A 17,959-nucleotide genomic window follows, 5' to 3' on the forward strand; every position below is an offset into this window, starting at 1 on the left:
GACCCTTTAATACAGTTCCTCATGTTGTGGTGACCCCCAACCATAAAATTATTTTTTGTTGCTACTTCATAACTGTAATTTTGCTACTGTTATGAATCGTAATGTAAATATCTGATATGCAGGATGTATTTAGGCGACCCCTGTGAAAGGGTCATTCGACCCCCAAAAGGGTCGCGGCCTACAGGTTGAGAACCGCGGGGAGATTGTATGCTCTTGACTTATTACCTGAGGAGCAGCCAAATGAATTGCTTTGGCTAATAGAAATAAAAGTGTGGGTAGATGTTATATGCATTACTTCGAGGTAACAGCAATGAATTAGGTTTTATTTTGTTTTCTTGCTCACAGAAAGCATTGCCTGCAGTCAAGAGATCAGTAAAGCACTCTAGACAGAGGCTGCTTCATCGGCCTCGGTTGTGGAGCAAAGAGTGCCAACTTTTTGAATGTGAAATTTGGCAACAAAAACCTAGCTAGCCTATTCTATAATTTGGCACTTAAACGTGAGTGTGCCCCAACAAACACCCGGAATATAAATAGCGTGAGCTTCAAGAGTGTAGAGGGCGGTGAGGAAACAGCCATTGAATGCTGTAAGGATGGAAAGCCATGATAGGCAGGGGTGGATCATTTAGCAAAACTGTGTGCAATGACTTAAAACGGAAACTATGTACCAAAGGACCTCATAGATCTTGGCATCAGACTTAGCTATGTGATTAGTGTGAAGGCTTATCGATCCCTACTCTGATTAGCCCAGGAGCAGTCTTATGACTTGGTTTGGCAAATGAAATGTAGGTAGAAGGGCTGTGTGTCACTTCTGGAAGAAGCAGTAAGAGCCGGTTTATGGTTTATTGTGCCTTGCTTTTCACTCTGTCAGAGAACAACACTGTCACAGATAGAGCCTGCTCCATCCTTCTGAGTGGAGTGACAATGATGAAGAAAAGAGTTGGAATTAGTCACCAATAGACACAGGGTAAGATGTAAACCTTTTAGTTATAGATCATTGAATTCTGAAATTGAGCATGTGTGCAAATATAATCTAGCTCTCTTTACCGATTAAATAAGTAAAGAACTTGAACAGTGCCGGGCTCTGTACAACCTGCAATGTGCCACTCAAGTCTTAGATATTATTATTACATGAGGATGAGGAGGATGGTGATGATACAAGAAAGGAAGATTATGTAAGAAAGGAGGATTATGCTAATGGTGGAATATGAGTCAGATAAAAGGGTGATTTGGAAGGAAATAATGCTCTTGTGAGGAGAGAAGACAGCTGAGCCCTTATATTGGAGTAAAACACATAGTCCTATTTGGAAGGATTGGCTCATTTTTAGAGTGATGCAAGGAGATTACCATTTCAGAGGGACAACAGCGGAAAAAGCTGTTGGACTTAACTCATGTTAAGAATTTCAATAATGGGGAAATTGGCAACGTATCCATGGGTGTGCTGGTAAAAGTTTAACAACCAGCTCTGGAGTAGGAATACATGATTTGTTGCATTTGTCCATCTCTGTGACATAAATCCACCCACCATGGCCTGATTTCAAGCTAACAATGTTACGTAATTGAACATGGAGTTGGAGAGCGATGCACACAAAGGGGTCTTGTGATCTCAAGTGCACAATGTGGCTTCAGCACACCATTCTAACTGGTTTCACTGGCAGCAGATCAGAAAGATACAGAGACATGCAGAGAAGAGCTCTGGGTAGCACTTTCCTTTACAGAACACCATCAATCAAGCAGCCAGGCAAAACAGCATTAATTCACTGAGAAAAATTGCAGCCTCCCAAACAACTTTTATATAAAATGCAAAGAAAACACTTAACAAGGGCGGGGGAGACACAAAGATTGTTATCTAGAAAGAAACCACTTTGATCTCAGTCAAAACAGATTATTTTGAAGTCAGTCTGCTCTTTGAAAATATTTCCCCACAAATTCTGTTTTCCTGAATTGAGTAGTGAGTCCGCACTGGGTAGTGGACCTATGTGTGAACAACAAAAAAAAATTATTGGGATGCAGCTAGGAAGACCTCTAATGCTTCTGTTATTAGAAGTCTTTGGAAGAGTAATCCAATGGAAGCTTTTGGGTTTTTAGGTCTCTGGTTTAAATTCAGTCTCAGTTGATCATGAGCAGAAGTGGATGGCTAGTGGCCTATGAAAGACGCCTTGATTGAGTCACCCCAGTTCTTTCTATAGAGACGCCACTGCGATTGGCACCCTTTCTTTTGCTTCTATCAGAAGCACAAAGGGTGAACAGAAATGCCATTTCAACCATTTTCTCAGCTTTTGTACTAGAGAAATCTGAAATATGAAAAAGGTTAGCTCCTTTCATCTTTAACTCTCCAGTAGAATTATTCTCCTATAATATGATTCTCAAATCTCTCTGAGATGTATTGCAATGAAATCTGAACTACCTCACAACTAAAATTATGTCTTACCTTATAAAAAGCTAAATAACATATAGGCACATTCTTCAGGCATATTTAAATGTAAAACAAAGTTTCTTGGCCTGATTCTAACAAATCTAATATTTATTATTCTTTACTTCTTATTTAAATAAATAAATCTTCATATATGCAAATAAAATAATTTCATTAAATGCACTTGTCTTAATATTTGGTTTTGGATATTTCAACATTTTAATGATTTTTAAAATATATATATATATTTTATTTTTTACAGAATGGAAGGGAGAGGGATAGAGAGTCAGAAACATCGATCAGCTGCCTCCTGCACACCTCTTACTGGGGATGTGCCTGCAACCAAGGTACATGCCCTTGACTGGAATCAAACCTGGGACCCTTCAGTCCACAGGCTGACACTCTATCCACTGAGCCAAACTGGTTAGGGCAACATTTTAATGATTTAACTAGCTGTTTTCCCCTCCCTAAAGAAACTGCAATTTTTTTTCTTCCTTTTATTTTATCCATTAAAATCCTCCAAATTTCTATATTACTAATAAGTCTACTTTCATATAATTTTGTTTTCCACATGTTTTAATAGTAAATGAATACCAAAAGTAAACCCTTTCTAGGTACTAGAGAAAAGAGCCACAATAGGTCCTAGAACAGACGCACAGAAAAGTATCTGATAATGCCAACCAAATTTTTAGCAACCTCAAAAATAAGTGGGATATAACGGACTGAGCCGTATTTTGGAAATGATGAGAATTCAATCAACTCTTCTTAGGTGTCATTTACTCTCTATGGGGTTCACTTTCCACATCTGGATAATGAGGTTGCTGTGTTTCATTATTTTTACATTCTTTCCAATACAAACATCCTTCAGAACCTTCACTTTTCCATCATCAGGGAAATGCTGTCAATATTCAAATGGAATTTGACCAATTTATAGCTATGCCTTATGTCAACTCATTTGATGGTAAACATTGATCCTGGGATTTTCCGAAATCATCCGATTGAAAGCTCTCCTAACCTTCCAGGTCAGCTTCCTGAATTCTCATGTCAGCAACTCCTGTCATTCCCACGTAACTCCAGAGGAAGATAAATTCTCTGTCCTATGAATATCCATAGGTAAAGCAATAAGTCATGTCATGGCCCTTATGACTTCTACAGCAAGTGACAGTTACCAACCCCATATGTAGCCCAAGTTGAAGCTATCGATTCATTTGAAGACACAGCCTTCTCTGGGAAAATATGCTTTAGTTAGGAATATATACAAAGTGAAAACCAAAATATCATCCTGCAAGTAATCCATATGAATCAGAAGCTGCAAATGAAAATATCAGCTAAACCTGCCCCCTTCATCTAAATAACCAAGGCACAGCAATTACACGATTTGCCCATGGCCATAGATTCTATGGCGCAGAATGAAGTGTGCCTCAGAATTAGACTGCCTACCATCAGCCTGTGCACCCAAAGTTATTCTCTCCATAGAACACTGCAGCGAAAATAAATCCTGCTGGGGCAAAGAAAGCCAAGACAGAAAATAACAGTCAGCTGCAGACTCTTTGGTTGTAACGTAAAATATATTCAAGTGCCTGTTTCCACTCCCTTCATTCTCTCTTGTAATGATTGCAGCTAATCCCTGCCAGCTCACATTATTTCTTCAATTGTGGCAATCAATAGAGTAGATTAGCTGTGGAAACCCTCCAACCATAGTACCCCTGCTTTCCTTTCCAGATGGAATTTTCATTGACTCAAGTGTATGCAGACATGTGAGCTACTACCCCTTCCTGCCCCCCCAACCCCCCTGGCCAGGCACAAATATAAGCCCATTAGTCTTCAAGGTTGTCGCTGTGGAAATATATACACATATATACTTGTATATATGTATGTATGTGTGTGTGTGTGTGTGTGTATATATATATATATATATAGAACATACCTGTAGATTTAATAAAACAGCACCGATCCTCATGGCCTCACTGACTTCTAGGCTGTACATCATCTGTGGGAAGCGGGGAGGGCTTTGATTGTTTGGAGGAAGCACTTCAATGTACACGGTGCAGATGGAGTGCCTGCAGAGAAAGAGAAGCCAGCAAGATGGGTAAAATTCTACACACTTAATGACAGACTACATCTGGTATTCTGTTGTGGGGTTCACAAGAGAGAAAATTAGACATTTTTTGTAGAAAATAATTATATGATTCAGAATCAAAGGGCAGGATAATAAAAGCTATGACCAAAATGTAAAGTTTTTATGAAATTATCTTATCTTAAGATGAAAGGAAATGCCTCAGGTACTGTTTTCCCCCACCCACTTATATTGATAGTGTGAATTAAAATGAAATAGTGATCCAAAGAAGGCGAATAAATGATATTGCTTTAACCTCTGACATTATTTTGTAATGCCTCTTTAATAGCAAAAAACAACAACAACAACAACAACATTCTGTAAATATCTGCTAATATGAGCAGTCCTTGGGGCTCACTTCCTATTAAATCAGGAGAGGATGTATTGATTAAAATAACACACAAAACAAAATAGGGGCTGTGTTTTATTAGTTTGGTTGCTCACATCAATGACTTAATGTAAATGCACATCAAGATTCAGGATCATACAGTGATCGTTGCAGAAAATAGTTGCAAACACAATAACATTTTTAAATCTTTAAGGAGTATAATGCAAACAGTTAAAACTGGATTTCATTAAAACCTTCCATTGATGGGGGATTTTTGGAGGATAAGACGATAATCTATTATTACAAGAATAAAAATATTAAATTGACAGAATCAATACTTTTGACAACACTGAAATTTCTTTACACAGCAAAAGCTAAAGAAGCAAGTTGTTCAAGGTCTGCCCAGATGAAATACTGACTAAAGTGTATTAATGAGACCTGGCAATTTACAAAACTAGTCTTCAATGTTGAAGGACTCCAGGACTGCTTGAGTTGTATGCTTTAACCTTATTGTAACAATATCATGAATTATTGTTCAAAACACATATAATTTTTATTTTGGGGGCTAAAATTTTTTTAAAAATCAGATCAAAGCTCTTTTTATTACATGCTTCAATTAAAAGACATGGTCACCAGAACATTTTTTTCCAAGATTATTATAATAAAACTAGAGGCCCGGTGCACAAAATTTGTGCGGGGCGGAAGGAGGGAGTAGTGTCCCTCAGCACAACCTGTGCCCTCTCGCAATTCGGGATCCCTAGGGGGATGTCCGACTACCAGTTTAGGTCTGATCCCTGAGGTTGGACATCTGGCAGTTAGACATACCTCTCACAATCCAGGACTGTTTGCCCCTAAATGCTCTCCTGCCTGCCTGCTCACACCTAACCACTCACCTGCCTGCCTGTTCAGTGTGCATCATAGTGATCGGTCATTCTAGTTGTTCCAATCATTCCACCTTAACGGTTGCTTAGGCTTTTATATATATAGATAGTCTACTTTTTGAAAAGCTTTTAAGATAAATACAGATCATGGGCACTAAATATGTTTTTTTATAGCTTGTCAAAGTGTATTATGCCTAAATCTAAATAGTTTCTACATACCTATAGAACATTAAGAACTTTTGAAAAACTGCAGTGACTTTAAAAAAATATCATACTTATGTGTACTGCAATATAAATCACATTTTAAGTTAAAACTAAAATCTTTTAGACTTTTATAATTAGTTAAACTATCTGTATTAATTTTTGCCTCTGATTTTATCACTTTAATCAAATTCTAATTTCATTTCACTTCAAAATATTTTAACAGCCAAGCCTGTGAAATGAGAATAATAATATCTAAAGTTAACATAAGGATTATATAATATTACACATTTATATTGGCATGTTCACTTGTGTGTATGCATGCATATGTTTATATATGTACTAGTGGCCTGGTGTACAAAATTTGTGCATATTAAAAGGGAATTAATTAATTTTAATATTGCTATTTGCCCTTTCTCTATAATAGAAATGTCAGAGGTGAAAGAAAATTAGTAAAATGTATATGAAAATCTCCCTCCTGTCAGGGTCTGGGGTGTGCTGCAGGACCCAGAGTCAAATCCCCACCCACCCACGTGTGCCTCAAAATTGCATGACCCAGACCCAGCCAGCCCTACACCGTCAAGCCCTGCAGGGCAGGGGGCACAAACTCAGGTCCCCCAGCCTGGTGCTGGTTGGCGAGGGGGTGGGGAGGGCCTTAGGTCCCCTGGCCCCAGCGCGAGGGCACAAGGGTGTGGTATCCATTTGCATATTAGCTCTTTATTATATAGGATATGTAATACCTGTAAAAACATATTTATCAGTTATTATGGATAAATTTTCAAACAAGCTTTCAAATTGTACTTTATGTAATGGGGTAAATAAGCTTGTACTTACCTTAGTCATCATATTTTAGAGGTTTTAATTGCATTCTTTCACTTTTCTAGATTAAATACCTACAGGCCTTGTATCCCCTGCCCACTCCCCAGAATAGAGTGTGATGAGTCTTAGGGATTGGACCTTTGGAATGAAAATCACTTGGTGTGGGGCATAAGAATCTACATTTTCCATAGATATACAAGGCTCTACACACACACACACACACTCAGTTTTGGAGACCGCTGTTCCAGAAGCTCTTGGCAAGTAAAACAAGCAGGCTCAACTTCTTTCTAAATTAGTAGCCCAAGGTTTTCTCTACAAACTGACCTAAAGCTCTCCTCAATAACCCTATAGGTGAAAGATTGCCTTTTAAAAAGAAAAAAACTTAGAACTCACCTGTACTCCAAATTCAAAGCTGACTTTCAAAAAGTGAGATCCTTCCTGCTTAAAGGTTCAGCTTACTGATCCAGAATACCTTACAAACATATTTACCAGAATATGAATCTCTTTCCACTTTGTGAAAGTATCTCTTACACTAAACTTACTATACTTTGTGTATTTCCTTATTCCTCCCCCTTTGACAACTTTCCCATTGGAAGGCTAAATTCTTTACATCCCCAATACTACAGCAAGGACCTCCAACTCAGATGAGGCATGTGTACCTGTCATAGACAAGAAACAAAAAAAATGCAAAATACAAAGACCTTAGACCCTGGACCAGAGAGCCTCTGTGGTCCAATATGACCTTCATCTGCCTTCACTCCTTTGCTTCCGCTCCTCCTTTCCACAATAACTCAAATACTAGAAGAACTCATTATGTTTTTACCCCCTTAGACTGTGATCTTAGGGTTATTTGAGGAAGATCATATTTCCAAGTCTTGCATTTTTCAAGATCTTGCATTTTTCATCTGTGAAATACTGGCACTTCCCTACAATGTGTTTAAATAAGCATTTACCTATTTGAGGGTTCTTGCTTTGTAAGATGCTATCTCCTTTTTATCCCTAATGTCAGCACAGTGTCAGAGTTAGCTTTCCTAAAACTAGATAATAGGATTTACAATACATGGTATCAATAATGTATTAATATGCAGCAGTAACTCAACAGCATCAGGTAAGTACATATTAAAACCCGACAGTCACTAGATAAATAATGTTTTATGTGAACATTTTATATGTACTTTTTATAGCTAGTATTCAATGCATAAAACTGAGCACCTGTATAATACAAATTTTATTTTTATAATGTAGCCCATAAAATGTGGATGAATATTTCTAAAAATGAAAATTGTAAAGCTTTTCTCTTTCTCATATGGCAATAAAGGTCAGAGTAGAACAAGACATGTGATCTACTTTCTTAAATAATCTTAAGATTTTTGAAAGACCCTTGAAACCCATTAATTTAACTCTCTTATTTTATGAAAGAGGATTAGAAAGTAAAAAAGATTAAGTGACTGAGTTCAGGTTATAAAGTTAATTATAAAGTTACATAGATAAACTAAAAGGCAAGGCTCTTGAATTCAAAATCTGCCTGTCTTTTCTCCCCATGTTTCACAAGAACAAATTTGGGGAGTAAATTGGAGAATTTTTACTTATCTGATGTGTGTTTCTGTGTGAGTATAAAACATCCTTAGTTTGTAATGATGGATGTTATCTTGTAGGAAATCATAAGTTATTTCAAGTCTTGATAATTATTTATATCATGAATGAAGCATCATCCATAGCATTATTTTTTTCTAAGACCAAATAAAATATGAATAAAGAAGCAGTTGGGAAGATAGACTTAAGATGTTTAAGCCTACAAATGGTAAAATTTAAAATGATAAAAAGTCATTTTTTGATATGACAATAATACTCAGTAATAAAATGCATGCAGAAGATTGTAATTTTCTGTTATATGTGTCAACATATCCTACAAGGTGTTTAGTTGTAACTCTACACTTCTACCTTGTTTCTAAAGTGAAGGCTATAGTGTTTATTTTGTTTTCTTTATTAGATTAAAAACAGAGAAATTACCTTCTTTTTTACTTTGTCCCCCAGCAATATTATGTTAGAAAAGCTATATTTTTAGTTCAATGTTAATGGATTCTATTTTACTATTTTGAAAGTTCAGAGTGGATTCTATAGAAAGCAAATATTTCATAATAAAATAAATATAAGAGATTCAGAGAGACTTCTCAGGGACTTCTACGAACACAGAGTCTTAAGATGCAAGATGTACTTAGATGTAAAATGCATAGGGCATTACAGAGAGGAGGAAATGTGCAAATTTACAGAGCAATAAAAAAAGCTATAAAATTTGTATGACTGAGAAAGGGGTCTAAATTGGGCAAAGAGGGATGGGTAAGGGACAGGTACTCATGTACTATACTTATACTTCATTTTAACAACAATGGAAACTGGTTGAAAGATTTTCAGAAGTGTAATAATATGCTCAGATGTGCCAAGTAATACATAGCACCCACAACACAGCATGGTTTATCATGTCTCTGTGTCTTTGCTTTTAGTGTTCCCTCTGCTTGGCAATACCATTATCATTCCTATCCAAGTTATCCTACACGTATAATCATCTACATGTCCAGATTTACCTGTGCCTCTATGTGAATGCTACCACGGCAGAAATCTCATATTTTCAGTGCCTCCACAAGAGACTAGGGATTGTGGAACCTCAGGAATTTTTTGCTAAAACGAATACCACCTTAATTTGTTATTAATATTAAATATATTGTGTGAAGTTATTTTAAAGAATATATATTTAGAATATAAAAATACTTTATTTGCAAATGGATGATTTAATCGTGCCAACAGTTAAATTCACCCACACAGTTCATACCTGAGTTGATCCAGGGTTAACTCTGTGGTTGGGAATCCATGTATGAAGAGAACAGATTAATTATATGCAAATTTTAGATATAGCCTTAGATTCCATGAGAAAAATCGGGACTCACAAAAGTATGCCATGCCATGCATCAATGGTTTTATAATACTTCCATTATAAGATATTTGGGAGAGACTGTTTTATATTCTTTATGTCTTCATAAATACTTGGTAGTAGTAATTTATTCATATTAATATTAAAACATATTTATGTAATTTAATTCAAGCACATGAGACCTATATATATAACAAAAAATGCTATATCATAGCATTTAATTATTTTTTAATATTTTGTTTTTAAGCTTTTAAAAAAGTAAAAACACTATAGATTATTTCTCTTACTATTTAGCTAGTCTACTCAAACAGGATAACAACAACAAAATTCTTATTTTGAGAGTTTTATTTAAACTTATGAATGGAGGTCACCAATATAAAAAATTAAGATAAATGATTGTTTTTTTAATGTTACTATTTAATTAGGTTTACATGCCACGGTTGCTGGCATTTGTACATGATATCACAATCTATACTTTTGTGTTAATAATTTTTCAATAGCATCGGCCTTCTGTATGAAAATACTGGAAGCAAAACCTCACTCTTCAGTTCATTCATCAGCTCAATTTGAAGGCTTAACATTCCTCTAGAAAATAGCATATGCCATTATCCTACAAGGAATTTGACACCATCCAAGCTGGTAGAATGGGGGTGTATTCTCTGCAGGTCCCACTTGATATTTGACCAAACATTATTAGTGAGCTTTTAGTGATCAATCATTGTCCATAAGGAAAGCAATGACACCAGGTCAACTAAATGCCTAGTGTCATCAACGAGTCCTGTATATTCAGATTCTGAAGGTGGCACTTTGGTTCCTGGAGTGGAGTACAATTTCATGCAAGTAAAAACCTATTACAGTTGACCTTGAAGGACTCATGTTTAAACTGTGTGAATCCATTTATATGCTTTTTTTTTTTCAATTTGCCAACAGTTAAATTCACCCACACAGTTCATACCTGAGTTGATCCAGGGTTAACTCTGTGGTTGGGAATCCATGTATGAAGAGAACAGATTAATTATATGCAAATTTTCCACTATGTTGGAGGTCAGCTCCCCTAAAGCCCACATTGTTAAACAATCAACTGTCTTGTACTGATTATCGTAGGCTTATATAGGCAAATCAGAGGTATAACTTGCAAGTAGGAACTGATTAAGAGTGGATTATCAAATTTCATTCATTAAATAATAAAGTGGTTAAAAACACATTCATCATAATATATAAGCACATATAGTTTAGACTGGGATAGTACTGTCTTTAATGAAAAAGTTACAAAATAAAATAATGACTATTAAAGGACTTTAATAAAAGTTTAAGTGATAAAACAGCAGGTGCCGTTATTCTTATAATTAGCATTATTACCACTGTTATTAAGCAATTGTAGTATGTCTTTCTCCAAAATAATTATTACATAAGGTTATGGATATGAAATAGAGTGGAGGAGAAGGTTTAGAATCGAATTGTCTTGAGTTCAAATTATGATTCTAGTACTTGTTTACTTGGTGGGAGGGAGGGTAGGCAAGGGGTCACTTGGCTAAGTCAATTATTCTCTTTCAAATTCAAATTTTTGGTCTGCAAAAATATAATTATACAGGAATCATAATGTTTTTAAAATTAGAACTGTTGTATATAAAGTAGCTTGCATGGTTTCTGGCCCTAGTGCATGGTAATTAAATAGCATCAATCATGTTTAATTCCTCTTCAGGCAAGCTCAGCATGAATGAAGCTATTATTTAAAATTTGTTCAAACTTTGACTCTTAGTTTAGAACCTGTAATTACTCACTACATAAAAATATTCAATATGCTTCTTCAAAAGAAACAGTACCTTCAGGAATATATATCCACTTACTATTTGGATATATGAACTATGGCCATGTCCAACTAAATATGTTCAAAACAGAACTCATCTCCTTCACCCAAACCATGTACACCATTTAACATCACCACCACCCAGTCATGTAGAAAAAAAAACCTTGGAATTTTGTTCTTACGTTGACAATTCCATTTCTCCGTTCTTCCCAACATGCTCCCTGTCAAGCCATCAGTAGCAACATTTTCCCTTGATTCCTCTGGTGGTGTTCTTTCTAATTTCTCTGACTACAGTTTTGTCCCCCAGAAATGTGTCTTCTATAGGGTCAACAGAGTGATTTTCCTAAGACTAAAATAATTCCACATGACTTTCTAATGTAAAGTTCTTCCAACGATTCCTTCCATTGACTAGATAAATCCAAGCTTCTTAACAAGGCAAGTTAAATTTTTCATGAGTTGGACTGTAATTCTCCTTTAATCACAGGTTACTAGTATGCACTGGTAGGTAACACTGACTGACTTGTGATTATCCATAAGCGCCAAGCTATTTCAAACCTCTAAGGCTGGTAAAAATGTGACATACTCTTTTCCCCTGGTTAACCGCTACTCATTTTCCTAAACTAATTTTGTATAGGAAGCCTTTGAAGTGCTCCCTCATTATGACAACTGTCCTCCTCAAAGCCCCAAAAGCCAAGTATTTATCTCAATATCAAATTTATCATGCTAAACTACATGTAATTGTTTTATACTTCTATTTCCACACTTTTTCAACCTGAAAATGTTACTATTTTTTATCTTTGTATTCCCATAGCATAGTAAATGGAAATTACATAATAAATCATTGGTTTGTTGGGCTGAATAGAAAATCTTATCCTCACTGACAACTATTTTTTTTTTTTTTCACTTATGAGAAACAAAATTAGATAGGATTAGTGTATACCATAAGGAAAAGGAGAACAACTTCAAATCTGCCTCCACATTTTGGGAACCCCAAACTAGATGTGAGTTTTGTAGTATACTGTCCCTTATTCCAATTTATTTATTCGAAAACTAAAAATGACGTTTGTTAAGAACCTAGGAAAAGAAAACAAAAGCATGTTTGTTAAGAATCTAGGACATTCCAGGAATTGCTTTGGCCTCTGCACAGGTGAGACAACCAAACCACAATGATTCTTGTCCTTGGTAACTAGCGCTCCAGAGGGGCGGAGGCAAGGCAGGCAATACATGTCACACTCTAAATAAAAACACGTATAGCACTTGCATGGTGATCAGCGCAGAAGATAAAAATGACAGGAAAGGGATCTTACAGTGTTGGGAGGCTCTTGCAACTGTAAATAGGTGTTAGAAAAGGCTTCACAGAGAAAGTGAAAATGCGGTAAAAACCTGGAGGAATGAGGCCGTGGAGAAAGCCGAGGGAGTAGCGGGTATAGTCTGAGAGGAGATGAAAGTGAAGTTCAAAGGTTTGAAGGTAGCTGCAAGCCTCAAGGACAGAGAGGCGCCCAGGGAGCTAACAGGAGTAGACTAGGCAGAAGACCAGGTAACAAGATATGACGAGAGGGCGTGTCCTGTAGCTGGTGGCAGATGACAAATTGTGCTGGGCCCCATTGGCCGTTTTAATGATTTTGCCTTTTACTTCAAAATGAAATGTAAAACCACTAAAAATGTTAAGCAAAGGGAAAGATGACATTGTTACCAGAATCATGCAGTCCACTGAAGGGGGCTCAGGCAAAAGTCTAATTAGACTTCTAGTTAGAGAAGGTTTTCAGAGCCCTGAAGTAGAGAGAGCAGTAGCTTGGATTGGGATAGGTTGCCTTCTGAGGATGTTTTCAAGGTCGAGCTTAGAGCTGTTGCTCAAGATCATGTATGGAGTTTGAGAGAAGACAGGCACTAAGCATGTCTCCAAGGATATTTGATTAGGGTGACTACAAGTTTGCAGATGCTTTAAAGCACATATTGAATATTTAAGTCACCCAGAATTTTGACCCAACTTCTGTGGAAGTAAATGGTAGTAAGACAGAAGTTAAACTCTGTAAGAGTGACCTGAAAATCTGCACACAACAGTGGGAGGTGAGGTTAGGCAGAAGAAGAGGTAATGGAAGAGGAACCTGTCATCTATAGCTGATAGTATCAAGGAAGGGTAAAGGGTGGTACATTCTTGTGAGATTAAAAGGGAGGGTGATAAGGAGAATTAGAAAGAAGAGTCTGGAAATACCAATGAGAAACTAGGGGTTCACCTCCCAAATCTCCATGATCAAAGATTAGAGGGGTGTGAAGAGAAAACTCTGCCCTTTGTGCTACAGAGGGAACACTGACTTTTTATCTGCTCTGGAACAGAGCGAAAAGGAGAGAAAAGACTCACTCCCAATGTTTTGTTTGTTTTGTTTTTGGTTTTGTTTTTGTTACAGTTCTGCCAATTTGCCTGGCTCTGGTGTAATTTTAGGTAGTAGCTCTTTGAGCACTTTCGCTATTTCGTCTATAAGATTATTCTCTTAATTGGGGCGATCAATTTAGGTAAATTATTATCTTCTTTAAAAATTATTCCCTTCATGTTTTCAAATTTTACATGATTAAAACAAAACTGTCTCTTGTAATAAATTCATTTTGTTTCTGTATTATTTCCATCTTAGAATTTATTATGTAAATTTGTACTTTCTTCCTTTTTTAGTAGATTAGCTGGGTTTATTCATTTTATTATGTTTTCATTTTTGTTGCTGTTTCTTTTTTTTCAGAGAATCGAATTTGGATTTATTTATTATTTTAATATTTTTATAGTTCATTTATACTTGCTGTTACACTAGTTAATTCTTGTATTTACTTGTGGGTTTTGTTTATTTATTATATGAGGTATCATAACAAGTATAGAAAATCTTCATAAAATTCTCAAAAAGAAAAACAAGAGATATATTGGTTGCCTACTGCATGCACCCAACCCAGTTACATGCCCTTGATGGGGAATTGAACCCATGACCCTTCCATGTGCAGGGGGGCACTCTAACCATTGGGACACTGTCCAGGGCTACCATTCTTATTTTCAAAAAGTTAATAAAATAGGAATAGCAAAATAGTTTCTTAAGCTAATAAAATATATTTTTTTAAACCAAGACTCTAATAAAATGAGGGAGCATGGGAAACATTCCCACACATTAAAAAAAAAGAAAAAGCATGTTTAATATAAGAACTAGCAAGTGAAATTAAAAGAAAAATAATGGATAGAACGATATAAAAGTATCACTATTTATAAAATACAATCCTGAATAATATAAAGAAATCAACTGGAAATTACAAAAATAAGATAATTAAATGAGAAAGTAGATTAAAAAAACATATAAAGAGACTAATAGCTTCCATATATACAAACATCAACCAGAAAAAAGAATAAGAAAAAAGAACTCTATTTACAGTAACAAGATACAGAAACAGACCCACAAAAAAAAGTATAGGACTTGTATAAAGAAAACATTTAAAAAAATTAAAACTACTAAAGGACATAAATAAAGCATACAAATAAAGAGACAGAAAGTTCTTGGTTAGAAAGATTCATTATCAAAATGATATAATTTAACCCTAGGTAATTAATTTATAAATTTGATATATTCTCAATAAAAATATAGGTAAGCCCGGCCGGCATAGCTCAGTGGTTGAGCGTTGACCTATGACCCTGGAGGTCAGTGTTTGATTCTTGGTCAGGGAAAATGCCCAGGGTGCAGGCTCAATACTCATTGTGGGGTATGGAGGAGACAGCCAATCAATGATTCTTGTTCATCATTTATGTTTCCATATCTCTCTTTCTCTGAAATCAATAAAAATATATTCAAAAATACCTATATTTAAATACACACACACACACATATACGCATGCATATATAGTTAAAAAACAACAACACTGAACTACCTTGTGTAAACTTAAAGGAAAGGAAAATAACAGAAAGATTAATCAGGAAATGTTTGAGGAAAAACAGCATTCAGGTAAGGAAGTACCACCATATCATAAAGCATAGTTTAAAACCTGAACAATTAAAATTGTGTGACAATTACTCATGAAAAAATAGGTCAGCTAATGGAATAGAAGAACAAGTCTAGAGCCAAATTCATATACATAAAAAAATGCATGATATAATAACTGTAACATTTATAATCAGTGAGAAAAAGATGAACTATCTAATATACAGGGTGGGACAAGAGTAGGTTTACATTTGTTCATATGTAAAATAATACAATAATTAATTAATAATAATACAAAAATAAGCTATTTCATGTACTCACACCTGTAAACCTACTCTAGCTACACCCAGTACTGAGTGGAGAAAATGGCAAAATTTCCTAAAAAAATCTTGCTGGATCAGTACCACTCACTGTACAGTAGGATAAATCCCTAATACACCAAAGATTTAAACATACGGCATGAAGCTAATAAATCACTAAGAGAAAACCTACAATCATTGTTACCTGGGCTTACATATCAATAGAAAGATGGGTAATGACTAGGAACACAGATTTTACAGAAAAAGTAATAGAACTGGCTCTTAAACATAAGAATTGTACTCAAATTCATAAACAAATGGATATGAAATGTGCTATTGTTTACCTATCTGATTTGCAAAAACCCAAATATTTGATATGCCACACATCTAGGAGACTGTGTAAAATTAATCATTCTCAACTTGGCAACTGGAAATGTAAATTGTTTTAAGACCTACAAAATAAAATTTGGCAGTTATTGCTAAAACCTACAAGTGCATATACCCTTTGGTTTCGCTTCTGGGAATTTACTCTATTGATATACGTGCCCACATGTATGATGTATGTTCAATGCTATTTAATTCTTTATTGTCAGTAAAAGAGCAACTGAAATTTAAAAACCCATCTGTAGTGAATTTTTTAAAGAGTATTATCTACATATAAAGGAATATTATGTAGCTGTCAAAAAGTTTTAAGGGAAGTATACAGTATTCATAAGGAAAGATAATCCAGGATATATTGTGAGGGAGAAAAAAACTCAGCAAGGTGCAGAAATGCATTTATATTCATTCACATTTTCTTGAAATGCATACAGAAAATCTGGAAATAAGCAAGACATTAATAAAAGGGATAGCTCAGGTGGATGACTAGATAAATGCAATTGTAATACAGTGGGGCCTTAACTTACGAGTGTCCCGAAGAAAGAGTTTTTTGAGATACCAGCTGTCTCTTGGCCGATTTTTTGCATTGAGTTGACAGAGTAATTTGAGTTAACGAGCTCCTTAACGAGCTCCTTAACGAGCTCGGTCTCGGAACGAATTAAACTCGTAAATCAAGGCCCTTATTTGCATAGAAGTTTTACTTTTTACCCTCTCACAATATCTAGCTGAGTATGTACACAGAGAACATACACCGAGTGGCCACACTATTATGACTGGCCAGATTATTATGATCATCCCTTCAGTACTTCATTGACACTTCCAAAACTCCTGAATATTGAAAACTTCGTAAGCACATACTCTCAAGGTTTTATTATTATTATTATTTGCATAAATAATTGACTTCATCGTACTGATGCGGTGGTCATAATAATCTGGCCGGTAGTAATAATCTGGCCACTCAGTGTGTATTGATATACTCTATAGATAAATGATAAACTCTATAGGTAGAATCTATATATGTCTTTGTGTATTTATTTGTATATAGGTAGAAAAAAAAATATATATATATAAATAATTACCCAGACATTGAGACATGGCTTCCCATCTGAGACATTCTATATTACTGCTCTCTGAGGTCTCACTATCATCAATCTCGCCTTTCAGTAGTAAAGTAGATACATGTCTCTGATATTTTCCAGTTTCCGCTCTGCACTCCCCCTGCCCCTGAACAGAGACCTGCATCCTTCATATCTGTGAAATTATAGTTAATTATTTTGTGGTTTAATCTTCTCTTTACTTTCCTCTTCCCACAAGTGAACCGAATAAGGATATGCAATTCCTAAGAATCCGGTCTCTCTGATTTTCTGATCTAATTTAGATGTCCATAGGATGAAAGGATGCTTGCTGTGCTTCTTACATTTAATTACGGGGTTAAACGGGAGCGATGAAAACACTGCTTTGGCTCTGAGGTAAATTACCTTCTCTCTGCAGGAGGAGCGTTATCCGCGGCCTGGACGGTGAGCGCGTAGGTCCGCCCAACTATCAGCTCTACCCCGGGAGCGATGGTGATAAGCCCTGTTTCTTTATTGATGATGAAGTCTCCCTGATCCCCAATCAGGATTTCATAGGAGATCTCCCCATTTGACCCTTCGTCTGCGTCGACTGCAGTGAGCTGGAATTGAAAACCACAACATCAATCCTCTGGGACTTAACTTTTCACTATTGTGCTATTTCCCCCCCAGCAAAAGCAGCTTGCTTTCAAAGACAGAAAATAAGTGAAGGAAGTTGTGTTGGCGGATATGCTCTCGTTTTCTTGAATCGAGGCGACCAGGTTTGGTTATGCTGCAGCAGG

The 17,959-nt window shown here is 35.8% G+C and overlaps 1 protein-coding gene across 2 annotated transcripts in view; it reads right to left on the reverse strand.

Moving 5' to 3' along the window:
• The window catches only part of PCDH15 (protocadherin-related 15), a 516,985-nt gene that overhangs the window by 204,636 nt on the left and 294,390 nt on the right, over positions 1 to 17,959 (reverse strand). For both annotated transcript variants that reach the window (XM_015565490.1, XM_015565491.1), the window contains exons 13-14: positions 17,586 to 17,779; positions 4,338 to 4,470 (exon numbers count right to left, since the gene is read on the reverse strand). In XM_015565490.1, the coding sequence (XP_015420976.1) occupies positions 4,338 to 4,470; positions 17,586 to 17,779 (327 nt within the window). The remainder of the gene's footprint in view (positions 1 to 4,337; positions 4,471 to 17,585; positions 17,780 to 17,959) is intronic.

The sequence above is a fragment of the Myotis davidii genome, unplaced genomic scaffold, assembly GCF_000327345.1.
Source record: "Myotis davidii unplaced genomic scaffold, ASM32734v1 scaffold20, whole genome shotgun sequence".
Lineage (NCBI taxonomy): Eukaryota > Metazoa > Chordata > Mammalia > Chiroptera > Vespertilionidae > Myotis > Myotis davidii.